General features: G+C 29.5%; 3 protein-coding genes across 3 annotated transcripts; all 3 read right to left on the reverse strand.

The window, feature by feature from the left end:
* Positions 1-4,359: 4,359 nt before the first annotated feature.
* On the reverse strand, positions 4,360-8,817 carry LOC113796233 (uncharacterized). The gene is made up of 3 exons (XM_027346462.2): positions 7,314-8,817; positions 5,120-7,225; positions 4,360-5,060 (listed from the first exon to the last, which is right to left on the reverse strand). The coding sequence occupies exons 1-3, from the start codon at positions 8,707-8,709 to the stop codon at positions 4,456-4,458; spliced, it is 4,107 nt and encodes a 1,368-aa protein (XP_027202263.2). The 5' UTR covers positions 8,710-8,817; the 3' UTR covers positions 4,360-4,455.
* Positions 8,818-9,839: 1,022 nt separating this feature from the next.
* On the reverse strand, positions 9,840-12,333 carry LOC113796232 (lysosome membrane protein 2-like). The gene is made up of 4 exons (XM_027346461.2): positions 12,148-12,333; positions 11,496-12,087; positions 10,728-11,427; positions 9,840-10,666 (listed from the first exon to the last, which is right to left on the reverse strand). The coding sequence occupies exons 2-4, from the start codon at positions 11,889-11,891 to the stop codon at positions 10,008-10,010; spliced, it is 1,755 nt and encodes a 584-aa protein (XP_027202262.2). The 5' UTR covers positions 11,892-12,087; positions 12,148-12,333; the 3' UTR covers positions 9,840-10,007.
* A 397-nt stretch (positions 12,334-12,730) lies between these two features.
* LOC113796279 (RCC1 and BTB domain-containing protein 1-like) lies at positions 12,731-14,711 on the reverse strand. Its single transcript, XM_027346518.2, has one exon. It carries the CDS (start codon positions 14,435-14,437, stop codon positions 12,998-13,000), a length of 1,440 nt encoding a protein of 479 aa, XP_027202319.2. The 5' UTR covers positions 14,438-14,711; the 3' UTR covers positions 12,731-12,997.
* Between the last annotated feature and the right edge of the window lie 1,315 nt (positions 14,712-16,026).

Genomic DNA, 16,026 nt, shown 5'->3' on the forward strand with positions numbered 1-16,026 from the left:
TTTTGAAATGAACGATATTGTTACACTCAGCACACAGATTGTATGTACAAACATACAATATTTCAAATACAAAACACAGAAGTGGCCGAATATTATTATACTCCACCTTAATGGGATGGAACTAAATCACATCATTGCTGTCTATTGTTTTCACCCACACAATGCGTAATAATTGAAAGAAAGGAAGGAAGGAATTTGCTAAGATAAACTTGATCGAGTGGTAGAGTATGCGCATCCTGTCTTATGATTATTGTCAAGGAATATGCCTGAATAGAGAAATAATGAATAGAGAGACAGAAAAAACATCATCATTCTAGAACTGTGAATAATAATGAGATATGAAAATGATAAAAAAATATTGTACAAAAAAAAAGAAAAAATATTCTAGGATAATAAATGGAAAAAAGAAAGAAACTATCGTTATTCATATATTCATTGTTCGGAATGAAATCCTCCAGCTCAAAAAATGAATGAATAATGGATCATCCGAACTAAAAAAGAAAAAAAACAATAGACATTGATTCAAAAGGATGTGATTATTTTTTTCATAATATTAATCGATTTAATCGATTTTTTCGTTGCTCACTAAGTCATTCTTCCATTCATTTACACATAATCATTTCTTTTAATAGAAAACAGAAAAAACAATGCAAAAATTTCGATATTCAAAACAAGGAAATATTTTTATCTCAATATTGTTTGCTGTTTTTGACTAATCATTTTTTGGGCTGCAAACAACCAATAATGATTATTCGAAACAAAACAAAAATCCAATATTTTTGAATTTGGTAAATCTTGCTTTTCGACGATCCCCAAAGAGTTTTCTATAATCAAAACAAACCAAACCAAAACGAAATACGATCCATTCGATATAAAACTCAAGGGATGAAACAAAAATCAAATTAATTGTGTGTGTGCGCTCGGTTGCCGACGCGTGTTTTCCATTCTCTCGGTTATATTACACGTGTTAATCAGAAAAGACTGGGTGAACATAAAAACGCGTGTTTTTCCAAACATTTAACATTTGGTTACTGTAATTATAACACGAAAAAAATGTTGTTGTAATCGGACACTATGATCCTGACTTTTGCAGAGAAAAAACAAGTCAAAAATAACTAAAATGGTTGGTTGACTGATTGAGGGAAGTTGATTTCAACAACGAAAAAAAAACATACCGCACACACACTCATACGACAGACGTTTTCAATATGGATAGACCAAATGGATCTGAACGTCAAGAGACCACCAATACATATTGTCAAAACAGAATTGAAATTTTAAACCTACTATTGGTCATTGATCTTAGTGATTTTTTTCCAAATAACCAAAATAAACATTTGAATATGAATCAATATTGTAAACAGAGAATAGAGAAATGTTTATTTTATATTCATCATGATTGCCATAGGCTATCAAAACTAATAAAAATAGTCCAAGAATAAAAATGGACAAGAATCGGATGCAGAAAAGAATATTCATGAAACAAGATTGATTCTTAAGGTCGATTGAACCAATTTATTCAATCATTACACAAGGGAATGGAGAAAAAAAATCAAACTTGATTTCAAAAGTTTGATTTTCCTCTAAATAACATCTGCTTTTTCCAACAAAAACAAAACAAACAATATGAAATTTGATCCAAGAAAAGTTGAAAAAATTCTTGAAATTTAGTCTCAAAATCATCAAAACAAACTCATCCAGGTTCATATGATTGAATAGAGAATATTCTCTTGTCAGTTTTCTATTTGATTGACTGTGTGTGTGATTCGAAAATTTTCGGTTCCCATAAAATCAACGGTTTTTTGCCGAAGAAACAACAACAAATTCGTTATGCATGTTGGTGCGGAACTAAAGGAAATTACCGAAAATCTCAGAAACCTGACCGATGTTTATGTCAACAACAACGATGTTCATATTTTCAATAACAACCGAAACAAATTTCTTTCCAAAAAACTGCTGTTCGATCAATAATGTCATCATCCTATGTAGTTAGTAGTATCAAACACACACATACGATCAATGTAAAGATTTTATTCGGTTGACTCGTGTGACATTATTAGAGAAATTTTTCAAACAAATTTTCGAATGGAAATGTATGATTTAAAAAACCGATTCAAATCGAATATTGAAGAAAAATCTTATCACTAACACAAGAAAATTCTCTTATCATCCTCATTCGAAATTTGGTAACACTTTTTTATTCGAGGCAAAACAAAGCGAATGAAGGATGCATAATTGATAATGATGATGGCAACATTATTCATGATCAATATGAATGTTATCATCATCAACAACAACGAGAAATTTCCCCGGGAATAATCTTTGAATTAAATCTAATATGTCTCTCTTTAGCTTACGCTATCGTTATCGCTATCGTTATCGCTATCGTCATTCTATTATTCTTCATCACCACCAGAATCGACGACATCATTATTCTTTATTGTCAAAAAACTGTTTTCCAAACAAAAAAAAACATTACATTTTTTCCTTTTCATCATCATATCGAGTGGAGAGAATTTAAAAAAAATCATCATAAAAAATGAAATATTTTTAAAAAAATAAAATAAGGGAGAAAAATTCAATTCAATTCCAAAACGTGTGCCACATCAAATCACACATCACATCACATCACGTTTATTGAAATCGTTTAGCCTAATGAGCCGTAAGTGACAACAGTTTCTATTTTTTTACTTAAAAAAATTCATTCATTTTGTTGTTTGAATTTTTTTCAATTTTATCATTTTTTTCTCACTTTCGGATGATGTTCAGAGGTGTGTGTGTATGATACAAACACACACACACTTTATCTCAATGATTACTTTGATTTTACAAAAAAAAAAATCGTTTTTGTTTGAAATGAAAACAATTTTTCAGCTAGAAGAGATTTACGCTTGAAAAATTTTCTCTCATCATCATTTTTTTATCTAGAAAAAAAGTTTTTGGTAACTGAATGTTTTAGGGAACATTTTTCGTTCCCCATTGCCATACTGGATCATCATCAACAGAAAAACTTTCCAAAAGATTCACAAAAAAAGGAGTAACTTTATAGGAAAAAAGTTTCTGTAAACTGAATGAAATGAACAAACCAGAAAAACAAATCAGAAAATTGTTAATCAAGCCGAAAATCTTATTTTCCAAATCGGTCAGCGTGATTGATTTTTTGTTGGGCAATCGGAAAACAATTGTAAACATTTTTTTTTGATTCAATTGATGAAATTAATCACAACACCATCACCAAGCGAACAGCGATTAAATCGATTTTTCCATTTAACTAACCAACCACTCTCTAAAAGTGATTCATTTCAACTAATGATCATTTTCTTTTTTGAATTCATTCACTTTATAGATTAGGGTATCATCATCATTCAAGTGTGTTTGTGTGCAAGGGAATTCCATTTTCGATACAGTTCAATGCATTTTAATCAAAAAAGAATAATTTCGAAAACATTTCTCTCTTTTTTCGCATTATATTCTCTGCAAATAATTTGCTACTGATGGCTATCTTTGTCATCTTTGTTGTTATTTCTTCAAGTAAAATGCAAATTTTCTTTTACGATTCAAGATTGTTGTCATTATAATTTGTTGTTGTTGTTGTTTTGGTCTTGATCATCATGTCATTCAAAATCTGTTGCCATCGTTGTTGTTTGGCAACAAAAGAAAATGTTCATTTTCCATTCACATGATTCATGTCAGATTCAATGATGTTGTCAACATGAGAATATATATAATTCATTACCATAGTTTCATTGAATAAAAGAATCAATGTTGACATTACATATTCTTTATCATCATCATCATCGAAAACCTAAAAGCTTGGAATAATTGCAAGCAAGAGAACTTATGGAATCTTTTCTTGTTGTTCTTCATTTTTGTGTTTTGTCAATAAATCTCACATGTCAAGTGTGTAAATGAATAAATAAATCTCATTAGAATAATTGAATGAATCAAAATGTTATTCTGCAGTCCAAAACAAAAACAGAATGAGAATGAGTGAATGAATGAATAATGATGACGATAGAATCGATTATTCTGTTCATCATTGTCTAACCCGTTTTCATTATTGAATTAAAATATTGCCTATGTGATGATTATGATTAACACCGATCTAAATCGAAACAAAATCAATAATGACAGCTGATTGAATATAACATGATAACCATCAACAAATATGTTATGGATTTGATTATCTTGATGCGATCGTATCATATGAAAAGTGTTGTTAATATTTTGGACATGACAACAATTCAATGATTGTTCATCAAGTTGATTGAATATTCATTTTCTTCTGGTCAATGATTTTTGTAATCATGAAAATTGATTATTTTGCTCAGTATACATTGAAATCACCCTTCAATCGTAATAAATGAAAAATGTTTTTATTTACAAAAAATGACGCAAAAAATTTACAGACATTCAATTTTGATATGTTAATGGATAGAAAAATCAATCAATTCCTTAACATTTTAAACGTTCTGTACGATATCGTTGTATACGTTGAGCACGTTCATGACGATTAATTAATTCATTTGATTTATAAAGAAACAATAGAAATGCCATACAATGATAGATAACAATATTGATTGCTGCGCGTAAATAATTCCATAAAAATTGAGGCCATTCATCTTCAATATGCGTCATATACAATATAATCTGTATCTGATTGTTCATTGATGAACATCTTTCACCACCATAAACCAGCCATAGATTAGCATTATGTAAATGCTTTAGAATGGCAAATTTTTCAACAAATTTCACGATAAAATTCATTTCCTGCAATATTGGTCCAGTATGCCACATTAAATGATCGAAACAAAGAAAACAGATAATAATAATGAATATATTGATCAAATTACGTGGAAATGTAAATATTGCCATATTTATAACGGCTATGAATGCCATTGAACCCATATGCAATATTAATATATACCATACAAAATAATTATTCATTGAAACAGGTGAATAAATATCGATCATATAAACATAGATCAATATGAATGGTATTATTTTGATTGAATCATATATCAATTTCATTATATAATACGTGCCACATGAGTACCATCCTATCAAATGAAAATGATAATAATTTCAATGTTTGAACAAATTTGAAATAAACACTTACCATTGGCATGCTGACACATGAAATGCGGTAAATCAATGGCAAAATGAAAAGCCATTTCGGGACTGATCAATATCATGAAACCAACCGACATTATAATCATATAATTAACATTACTAAACATTGCCATATCTTCATATTGCCTTTCGATTGTTGTACGATTTGTACAAATTTCATTGATATCATCATCCATTAATGATAAACAACCATCAAATTGGGCAACATTTGGATCGATAAATCCAACCAATGATAAACCGGCAACAAAAAATAATAATAAACAGGCCAAATATTTGAACCATAAATGTTGCTGAAATAATTTTGCTGAACGATCAAATAGAATCCATATTGAACGAAAGGTAAAACGATTACGTACAGTAGGGATACCATCAGATATTTGTATCGTATCAATTGATATATTAATTTTTTGAATTTTTTTCGATGTTTTTTCCGCAAACTTCTGTACAATTGGATTTGTTAGTCCTGTACAAGAATATTTGATTAATGTTTCGATTGGGAATTGTAATTCATCCAATAATGATTGATTGGTCAGTGACGATTCTTGTTGTAGAAAATTTTTAACCTGATTCGGTGGACCTGAATAAATACAGATACCATCATATGCTAGGACATAACAATGATCAAACATCATTAATTGTTCAGTATTTGGTTGATGTATACTAACAATCATTGTGATTTGGGGATTATTTGATAAAAATTTTCTTAAACATTTCAGTACTAAGCGACTTGAATTGGAATCTAATCCACTTGTTGGTTCATCAATACAGATTAGATTTGGCATCTGAATCGATGTTAATTCCAGCGCTAATGCTAAACGTTTACGTTGACCACCAGAACAATTTTGTACTAATGTTTCGGCCGTATCCATAATATCCAATTCGTACATCAATTTCATTATCCGTTGATTATGATCCGGAATTGTTGTTGGATTGATAAATTGACAATTTTTCAATTTGGATGCATAAATTAAACTTTGTCGTACAGTAAGACCAGGTATTAAATGATCAGATATTTCCTGGGCAATAAAACATGTACGAATCGGTATAAAACGGCTTAGATAGAATTGTGTGGATCCAGCCAATTTAGTTTTCATATGACCATTCAATACTTTTAATAATGATGTTTTACCCGATCCTGAACTACCCATCAATGCATTCAATGTACCGAATTTGATTTGTCCATCAAGATTGCGTAATATTAATTGACGATCATTATCATTATTTGATGATAAGGATTTTGGTGATGGTTGAATATCGTAAATAGAATCTTTAGCATATAATGTCAGATTACGCCAACCAATTATATATCGATCTTTACAGAATTGTTTCATTTGTTTGATGGATTCATCATTATTATCATCCACAACATCATTATCTTCATTGTTATTGTTATCATCCATTTTAATCGTGACCATAGTATTGATCGATGACGATTTAATGATTGGAATCAATTTTTTTCTCTTGGTTTGTAATATTATCTTTTTGTTATTGATATTTAAAATATTTTTCCATTCAAATTTCCAATGAAATAATGTTGGATTTAGATGAAAATAGGTAACGATAAAACCAATAAAACGTATGATAATAATATTGGCTAATGGTATTAATAAATTCCAATAAATATTATCAATATCCACAAAAAATTTATCCATTGTTGATGAATATTGCATGGAGGAATAATCACAACGATCAATACCGAAAAATGCATATAATAAACCGGCACCAATATAACGAAAACCGAGCCATTCAGTCATCATTAATACGAATGATTTCTTCATAATATTTGTTATGAATAGCAAACAATCCAATAATATTACTTCGATTATAATCAATTGACAAATCAGTATTGATGCATGCACATTTTCCGGAAATAATGAACAACTAAGCTGGCCAAATGAATGCGAATATATTGACATTATCAAATAGAATAGTAAAAAATTGCCAAAGCGCAACCAATTGAATTGATAATTATCAATATAAATATAACCAACATTCAAATATATTGTTACTGTGAGATGTACTATTAATAATGATAATTTTATCAATTGTACTAAATGATATGGTATCATTAATACCGTAAAACTATACCATCCTTTTCGGAGAGAAAAAAGTTAAAAAAAAAGAAAAAGGATTCAATTAATTAGAATGAAAGATTTGATTCAGTGAAATAATTAATTTACCATTTAGATATTCATTACGCACAACTTTAAGATAACCAATTGATAATATAGCCAATATACCTGTCGATATACCAATGATACTGATTAGAAAAACTGTTTGCAAAATAATAAAAAGTGATGTTAAACGTTCTTCATTTAGATGATCATTACAGGTAATGTTTTTCATGAGAACATCTGAAGAAGCACAACCATCTATATCGAGAATATCTTTATCGACAATCGATATGAATGATGCTGCGCCGATTGTTTGCAATATAATTATACCGATAAAAACTCTTACATCAACAATGAAAAGTAGCCGTAATAATCGTTTGAATTGTATGAATAAATCTTGAAAATAAAACGATTTTCGATAATGTGGTAGTCCATTTGGTATTGATTGATAATTCATCGATTGTTTGTCATTCATTGGCAATGAATATTCATATTGATCATTGATGACACTATTGGCTAATTGTTTAACATTATCATCATCGATACCATTGCTTGCAATGGACAGATATTTCTCAATCGGTGATATATCATCATTCATTTCAATACCGGTTACTTGTTTCAAATATGATGGCAATGAATTTGGTCTGCCCGAATAGATCATCAGGCCACCTTTAGCCAATATGAATAATTTATCAAAATGATTCAATATTGCTTGACTTGGTGAATGAATGGAAACAAATACTGTGATTGGATTATTTTTTGATAATCGTTGCAAACAACGAATAACCAACAGAGCAGATTCACTATCTAATCCGGTCGTTGGTTCATCAATAAACAAAAACATTGGCCGTGAATCTGAATCGGACATTAATTCCTGTGCAATTGCTATGCGACGTTTTTCACCACCCGAACATTTTTCAAATCTTGTTCGACGTATTCGTTCATCTAACATTAATTCATTCATTGTTGTTCGAATACAATTATCCAGATGGTCAAATTGATGACCATTTTGATGATGATATGATGGATTCTTAAAACAAAATGAATATTTCAGTATTTCTTCAACAGTAAAACGGCCGAAAATAGTTTCCTGTACAAATTGTGGTACCAAACCAAATAATGGAGTTTGTTTCCTTGTTGATTTGGGTGAGCATAATTTTTGATTGAAATAGATTTCCGTATCACGGGATAATTTTCCATTAATCGAAATATTACCGGTGAGACAATTGATGAATGATGTTTTACCAGCGCCTGATGGTCCTAATAATGCATTCAAACTATTCAAACATACCGAACCATTCAAACAATTCAATATCGATTTTGGCTGACGCTTTGGATAATTCAAACAATAACGATTGTCATTCGTTTGTTGCCACTCATAAACATCGTAACAAAGATTTTTCCAATATAATGTTATTGGCTTTGATGTTGATGATGATGATGATTCCAAATGGTTATCCATTTCCGTAAAAATAATTGATTGATTGATTCGTTCATCAACAAAACAAAATAAAATGAAAAATCAACAAAAAATGAACATCTACAAATGAATCAAATCATTGGCTGTATTTAAATATTTTGTTGTTGTTGTTTGGAAAAAAAAGAACATTCCTTTTTGTTGCTTTTACCGTCATCATCATTATCATTAAAATGATTAGATAATGACAAGGTTTTGAAGAAAAAGAAGAAGTAAAAAGAAATGTAGCTGTATGAATTGTTCAATTCAAAAACCAATCATCATTCAAAAGATACCTCAAGGGTAGAGCAACATAGTTTTCTAGAAAAATCAAAAGAAATAAAAATTTCTAAGAATTTCAATCAATCAAATGCACCGAGGAACAAAAAAAAACCAAACATAAAAACATTGTTTTTTCCCAATCAAATGCACTGAACAAAAACAAAAACCAAACAAGTAATCAACCCCTTTCATCTTTTGCGACTTTGGATGTTTTTATCATGGATATTCAAATCAATAATGATAATTTAATTTGACATTATTAAATTACGGAAAAAAATAAACAAGAAGAAAGAAATAAACAATATTGACATTGACCATGAATTTTTTCAATGTTTTTTCTTCGATGAAAAAGGCCAAGGTAATTGAACTTCTTTTTTTTTTATAGCGGTAATTATTTCGCCATTTCTGTAATGTTTATGCGTTGATAAACAAGTTTTCAATCCCCAAATAATCTGTCATTATCATTGAAAAATGTAACAGTTTTTTTTCGTTTTTTGGTTTTCCCATCTTATGTTTATCATGAAAATCATGGACATCATGCATGGAATTATCAACCACGAAATAAAAAAGCCTTGTAAAACTTTGTTTTTTCGGCCTTGTTTTGTTGTTTATGCAAAACAGAAACAAGAAAAACAAAATCCATATTGATTAGCGTTTGAAATGACAAGTGCAATCAAAAGAAACAAACACACGAAAAAATTATTTCCGTCACAGATTATTCAAGTAAACAACAACAAAAATGTTTGTTCATTTGCCAATTTGATCATTTTATCACAAAATTGTGCCATCAACATATTGAATACGTCGTAAAAAATATTTTAAATTTCTTTTCTCATCAATAAAAAATTAACGAATTTAATTTGAAAAAAAAACTTTAATGATGCTAAAAAAACCCTGATGATGAAACGAATGAAAACAAATCAAGAAAAAAAAATAAAGAATCACAAAATATTTATATAATGAATATAGAAACAAACAGAAACTTCAAATCAATCGAAATGTAATGTTGTCGCTTTTGAAAGTTAATCAATGGTTCCATAATTACCACCACCAACACCAACATTATGATTATCTGTGATTGTTTGTTGTTGTCGATTTGATTGTTGTTGTTGTTCATCATCATCATCCTTATTATTAATGAGTGGTCTGTCATCCGATGATGATGATGATGAATGGACATCATCATAAAACGATGATCGATGATAATAATATAATATACATACAAATAATGAATAAATCAACATTATCGAACCAATGATTATGATTAATGATACAACTGTATAGGCAATAATACGTGGTTGTTTTGTTTGCATTTCAATTGTCTGAGCTATCTCGGGTGTTATATGAATAGTTAGACTTTGCCACATTGTTGGCATCATCACTGGTTGCATTTGTTGATGTGTTGTTTGTGCTGTTTGTACATCAACATTAACCTGTACACGTGCAACAAAATCAACCGGTGTACCTGTTTGTGGTTCAATATCGATATACGATTGATGCAATGAACGGTTTGGATGTAATCCATCAACGTGTTCAAGATAATAATCCGATGCTTCGAAAAAATGTGGAAATGATATGAATATTGGTGCACCTTGTTGACATGCGGATAAATCAAAAACACCTGATGGTTTTATTGTTGTTGTCGTTTGATTCATTTTATCATCATTGATTGAATCGGTGGCTAACAAAGGTGAACAAAAGAAATTGATTAGAAAATAGACAAAGACAAAATTTTCTCTTACAATTTTTTAAGGAAACATCAGCCAAACTTATTTCTAATTTATCGATGAAATGTTCAGCCATTTGTTTGATTGATTTTTCATCCATTTCGATTTGGGATAATTTTTGTTTCGATTGATAACAACTATTCGGTGGATAATCCTTTGAATTCATAAATGAATGTCGATCTAGATGAAAACGATCGGTACGTAATGGATGAACATCACTAAGAATATTTGTTTCATTCAATGTAAGATTAAATGAACGACAAAAATCTGGACGAAAAAATCTATACATTTTATGGCCGCCAAAAATTTGTGGAGGTGGAAATAGTTCACCATTTTGTGTGCCATTAATATCGTTACATTGATCATTTTGCCAATAATTTAGTTTTGCCGAACCATTGTATGTTATTATGGATGTTAGCTGATTAATATTACTGTGACCAGTATATTGAACATAAGGACCAAACCATGTATCATTTTGATTGGACATTAATGAAAAATAACATGATGGAATTTGCTTGGGCAAGAATTTTCTCAATTCACAAAGAATAGGACTTTTATAACCACTAAATAATAATTGGTCAACTGTTGTTGTAATGAAAAAATTATAATTCAAACGATTAAAAATGGCACGAATGATTGGCCGTAACCATTTGGGCACAGCGTTTGAATCCAACATTTTATATACGGTTAATAATGGTATGTTCATGATTGTTACCTAGTTTAGTTATAAATGAAAAGATTTTTTTAAATATTTTTGCAGAAAACAAACAAACGAAAAAATACCTGTGTTTGTAAATCATATGCTGATTGATTGGATTGAAAATAGAATTGTTTCTTTTCCCAATAAGAAACAATTGTTTGATTTGAAGTAAATGTAATTTCACCTTTTGTTATGTTCAAACGATAAACAAATGGACCAATTTCTTTTACTTTAGGTTTAGCACCCATTAATGTTTCATCTGGATTGGTTATATTAAATAGATAAAAACTTTGAGAAATTGGTAGATCCATATCACGCCATAAAATATAACCAGGATTTTCTGGTAATGTTGCCAATTTTTGATGTAAAATTGTTGTAATTAAATTCTGTCCAATTGGTAACAATGCTATACCAATAGCTGTCAATATTATTCCAACAATGGATAGAATAATTATACGTTTTTTATGTTCCATAGCCATTGTTGTCGTTGATAATTTCGTCGAAGCTGCTGCGGATTACAAATCGCAATCAGAATTGGTAAAAAATGATAATGTTTGTCAATCGATGATGTTTATGTTTTGGATTTTCTCTACATGACCAATTCGTGAATCCAACGAAAAAAATGGATAAGATTTATTTGATCAACAGAATAAACATTTACAATAACCAGTTTAGCTATAAAAAGAGAAGATTATCAGAAATTATATGATAAGGATTCTCGATAGAAAAATAAACCTTTGATATTTATGTGTCTCAAGGAAGCCAATTGACAATTGAATCGGTATAGAGAAAAACAAAAAATTGGTTGTCGATGAGTGATGATAACAACAAAAAAAGTATTGCAACCAAAAAAAAATTGATCAAACTAAAAGATAATCAACAAACGAACGAAAAAAACCTAAACAAATAGAGAACAAAGTGAAAGTAGATAATCACTCAATATCGAAAAAGGAAAAAGATTACCAAAATCAACAACAAAAAAAAGAAAGAAATACGACTTAATTTTGTCGAAAAAATTGATGGCAGATCATCATCGTTTACCATCCACCAATTATACAGGTGTAAAATAATTAATGAATTTTCTTCAGTTTTTTGTCTCAAATGAATTCAATGACGAAATCAATTTATGCAGTGACGCAGTTAATGGCGAAAAAATATGAACGCCTAATTATTATTGGCTGCTATAAAAACAGAACAAAAAAAACAAAACGATAATAATCATTGGTATCAGGAAGATTATTTTATTTTTGTAAACAAACATTTCATGTTTGATGATGATGTTGATAATGATAAATCAATGTTTTTCAATGATGAATCATTCTTGTTTTGTGCAAAAAAATCTTTTTATTTTTGGATACAAAATCATATTGGATTAATTGGATTGATTTGTCAATTGGATTTTTTGCTTGTTTTTCACAGAAATTAATTTTTTCAATGTTTTCTTCAATATGATAACATTGAATGTGTGATAGAAGTAAATAAACAAATTGGAAAAACAGTTTTGTACATTGTAAGTTGCAGTCAAGATACGATTTTTTTTGTTGCAATGTATGAAATTTGTTAATAAATAAATAAAATTACTAAATCATATTCGAAGATGATTATTGTGATTAGAATGATGATTATTTGATTTTTCAACACTCCATTTGGGTTCAATGTTTCTATTTTGACCCATACGACCATCATCATTATCATCATCATTATCGTTTGTTGTTGTGGAACGATGATGATATTTAATTTTTGGCAGTTTACTTTTCATCAGGTATAAAACCTGCCAGAATAAATTAGTGTGATTAAATCGTCGTACAACTTTGGTTGTATGTGCTGTTGATTGATTGATTTCGGCAAAAATTTCATGTGAATTGGATTTATTTTTCTTCTTCGTCAGCATCGATGAATTGTTGTCCATTAAATAATGATTAGTCATTATGGGATTTGAAATAGGATTATTATTTTCATCTTTAGATATAATTGAATGTGATGATGGTGATTGTTCATTATCATCAATAATTTTTGTATCGATAGGTGTTAATAACCAATGATCACCACATTTACCAAATACTAATGAATTACGTTTTTTTCTGGTTCTCGCCAATGATGTATTACTGAATGGTGATGTAAGAATATCATTGATTTTGTCTTGAGTATATATGGGAATTGGTTTGAATTGATTTCTTCTTGATCCGGTGCCTAATTGTCCATAATAATTCGAACCAAATCCTAACATTTGACCATCAATACTTAAAGCAAGGACGTGATTTTGTCCACATGTAACTTGTTTGATTCGAAAATCATTGCCATCAATCACTTTGGTTGGAATGTTACAATAATTTAATTGTTTATCATTCGGATGATTGTGATGACCAATACCAAGTTGTCCGAATGCATTATGTCCCCATGTAAACAGATGGCCTGAACGCGTTAATGCCACTGAATGATGTTGGCCACAAGCTATTTCCACAATATTTTCTCGCTTTAATCGACGTAATAATGTTGGCTGAAAACGATTATGATTATCACCTAGACCTAATTGTCCCCAAAAATTGAAACCCCAACCAAATAATTGGCCACGCTTTGTTAATGCTAATGAATGAAATGCACCGCAAGCAATACCGATTATAAATTCATTACTTAATGATTCTATTTGTTTTGGAATATTTATTTCCTCGTTAATACCGAGCTGACCAAATTCATTACTACCACAGCAATATATTTTACCCGTTTTTGATCTTGCCAATAAATGATTACGACCGGCGGAAAATTCCTGGATTTTTCGTCCACATAATTGATGAATTTTTTGCGGTTCAATGATTAAATCACCATTATTATTTTGATGATTACCGATACCTAAATAACCGCAATTATTACGACCATATGAATAAACATGATCATTTCGAGTGATAAATATTACTGAATCATTATTGCGACCGAAAACGAAAACACGTCGGATATCTTCATAAAGATAACTATCAAGATCATTCAGCATCGGTATTGAACGACGAAGCTTACTTCGCTCAAGTGTCATGATTATTTTTGTCGTCACTGTTTGATCACAACACGAAATGATTATGATGGTTATGATGATCAAACACCAAACCCTTTTGAAACTTTAAAATTTTCTATATTTTAAATGTCAATTTTAAAATGGTTGATTGATTGTTGAATCAAAAATTCAATGTTTTTCGCACATCATTGACATTGTCCTATATATATTTGAATAATGAAAATGACAACATTGTTAATTGGAATCAAGATTTTTTTTGAACAAAACTCTTCTAATTAACAATGGAAAACAATGAAATTCATGAAATTTTTGCAAACAGAAAAAAGACAACACAGTCAAACGAAAAATGATTTCCTTTTCTTTGGCTTTGATTCAAGATTTTTTTGGTTTCGTCAATTTTTGCTATTTTTGGCTAACATCAGTAGTTTTTAATTCGGTAAATTATATGACGTATAAGCACTCAGAATCCGGTTTTTCAAATTCATCAAAACACTGATATGACATTGTCGTCATTATTGAAAAAATTTATTAATATCATCATTATTTTTTCAGTGTCATTTCAAAATTCAATAAAAAAACAAAAACAATCATTTTTCTCAATCAACAGATGGCGATACTGTGTACAAAAAATTTTAAAATTTTTTATTCGCATCTCGACATCAATCAATCGATCGATTTTCAACAAACAACATTGATGATGAATGCAGCTCGATTAATTTCCACGCCATCATATTGAACATTAACAACAATTTTTTTTTCGGGAAACAAACAAATGATTTTCAACATTGTTTGTGGGTGTGCATAGCAAATTGGATTGTTTGCCGAATCAAAGTTTGTTTGTTGTCAATTCGAATCAAACAAACAAACAAACATCCCTGATGACGATGTTTGCTATTTCATTTTCATTTCCTTTTGTTTTTTTAGTTTCAACTAATTGAATCAAATCATCATCATCAAAAGCATCTGCTATATTGTTTCTTGGATCTTGGAATCTATCTTTCGAATTGGGATAAAATTTCCTACCAGAATTGTTTTTAGCTATATATCAAAATTGTCCTGAATTGAATATATTCCATTTTTTTTTCACTCACTCACTCTTCTTATCATTAAATGTTTATTTTCATGAAAGAAGAAGATGTTGCCGATGTTCAATAAGATTTGAATGAGGCGAAATAATAACCGGCCTGCCAAAAAAATAATAACAGTCAATTTCTGATTTTATGAAATCTGCATCCAAAAATCGTTTGGCCAGTTTTCTTTCCTTGGTTTTTTCTTTTTCCTTATGTAAATGAGAATATATTTTTTCTGCATTCACAATAAAATACAGATGTGATTTGCAAGCGCAAATAAAGTGCAAATTTTCTCCAATTCTTGTTGAATCAACATAATAATGATGATAATTAAATTCATTTGTTTGAAGAAAAAAATTAAAATCTGTGTTTTAAAAAAAATAATCCAGATTTGGGGAAACCATCATAACGTACTTTGAAGAGGCCATAAAGCGTTTGTTTAAAAAAATTGTCAACTTTCAAGATTTTCTTCAATAACATTGTGTCTAATGGTCGTGTGTTTGCACAAACAATTTTCTCCATGAGCAAAAAAAAACATAA

Source organism: Dermatophagoides pteronyssinus, unplaced genomic scaffold, assembly GCF_027571235.1.
Source record: "Dermatophagoides pteronyssinus isolate colony J.1.1.1.1 unplaced genomic scaffold, Derpt_VIB-CSIC_2022.12 sq0046, whole genome shotgun sequence".
Lineage (NCBI taxonomy): Eukaryota > Metazoa > Arthropoda > Arachnida > Sarcoptiformes > Pyroglyphidae > Dermatophagoides > Dermatophagoides pteronyssinus.

Excerpts from the sequence above, each read along its gene's own strand:
- LOC113796279 (XM_027346518.2), bottom strand. The coding sequence starts at position 14,437 with ATGACACTTGAGCGAAGTAAGCTTCGTCGTTCAATACCGATGCTGAAT.
- LOC113796233 (XM_027346462.2), bottom strand. The coding sequence starts at position 8,709 with ATGGATAACCATTTGGAATCATCATCATCATCAACATCAAAGCCAATA. Across the intron at positions 7,226-7,313 it reads GCGTAATGAATATCTAAATG|GATGGTATAGTTTTACGGTA; the intron begins GTAAATTAATTA and ends CTCTCCGAAAAG. Across the intron at positions 5,061-5,119 it reads CATGTGTCAGCATGCCAATG|GATGGTACTCATGTGGCACG; the intron begins GTAAGTGTTTAT and ends TTCATTTGATAG.
- LOC113796232 (XM_027346461.2), bottom strand. The coding sequence starts at position 11,891 with ATGGCTATGGAACATAAAAAACGTATAATTATTCTATCCATTGTTGGA. Across the intron at positions 11,428-11,495 it reads CATATGATTTACAAACACAG|GTAACAATCATGAACATACC; the intron begins GTATTTTTTCGT and ends TAACTAAACTAG. Across the intron at positions 10,667-10,727 it reads TGATGTTTCCTTAAAAAATT|CCACCGATTCAATCAATGAT; the intron begins GTAAGAGAAAAT and ends CACCTTTGTTAG.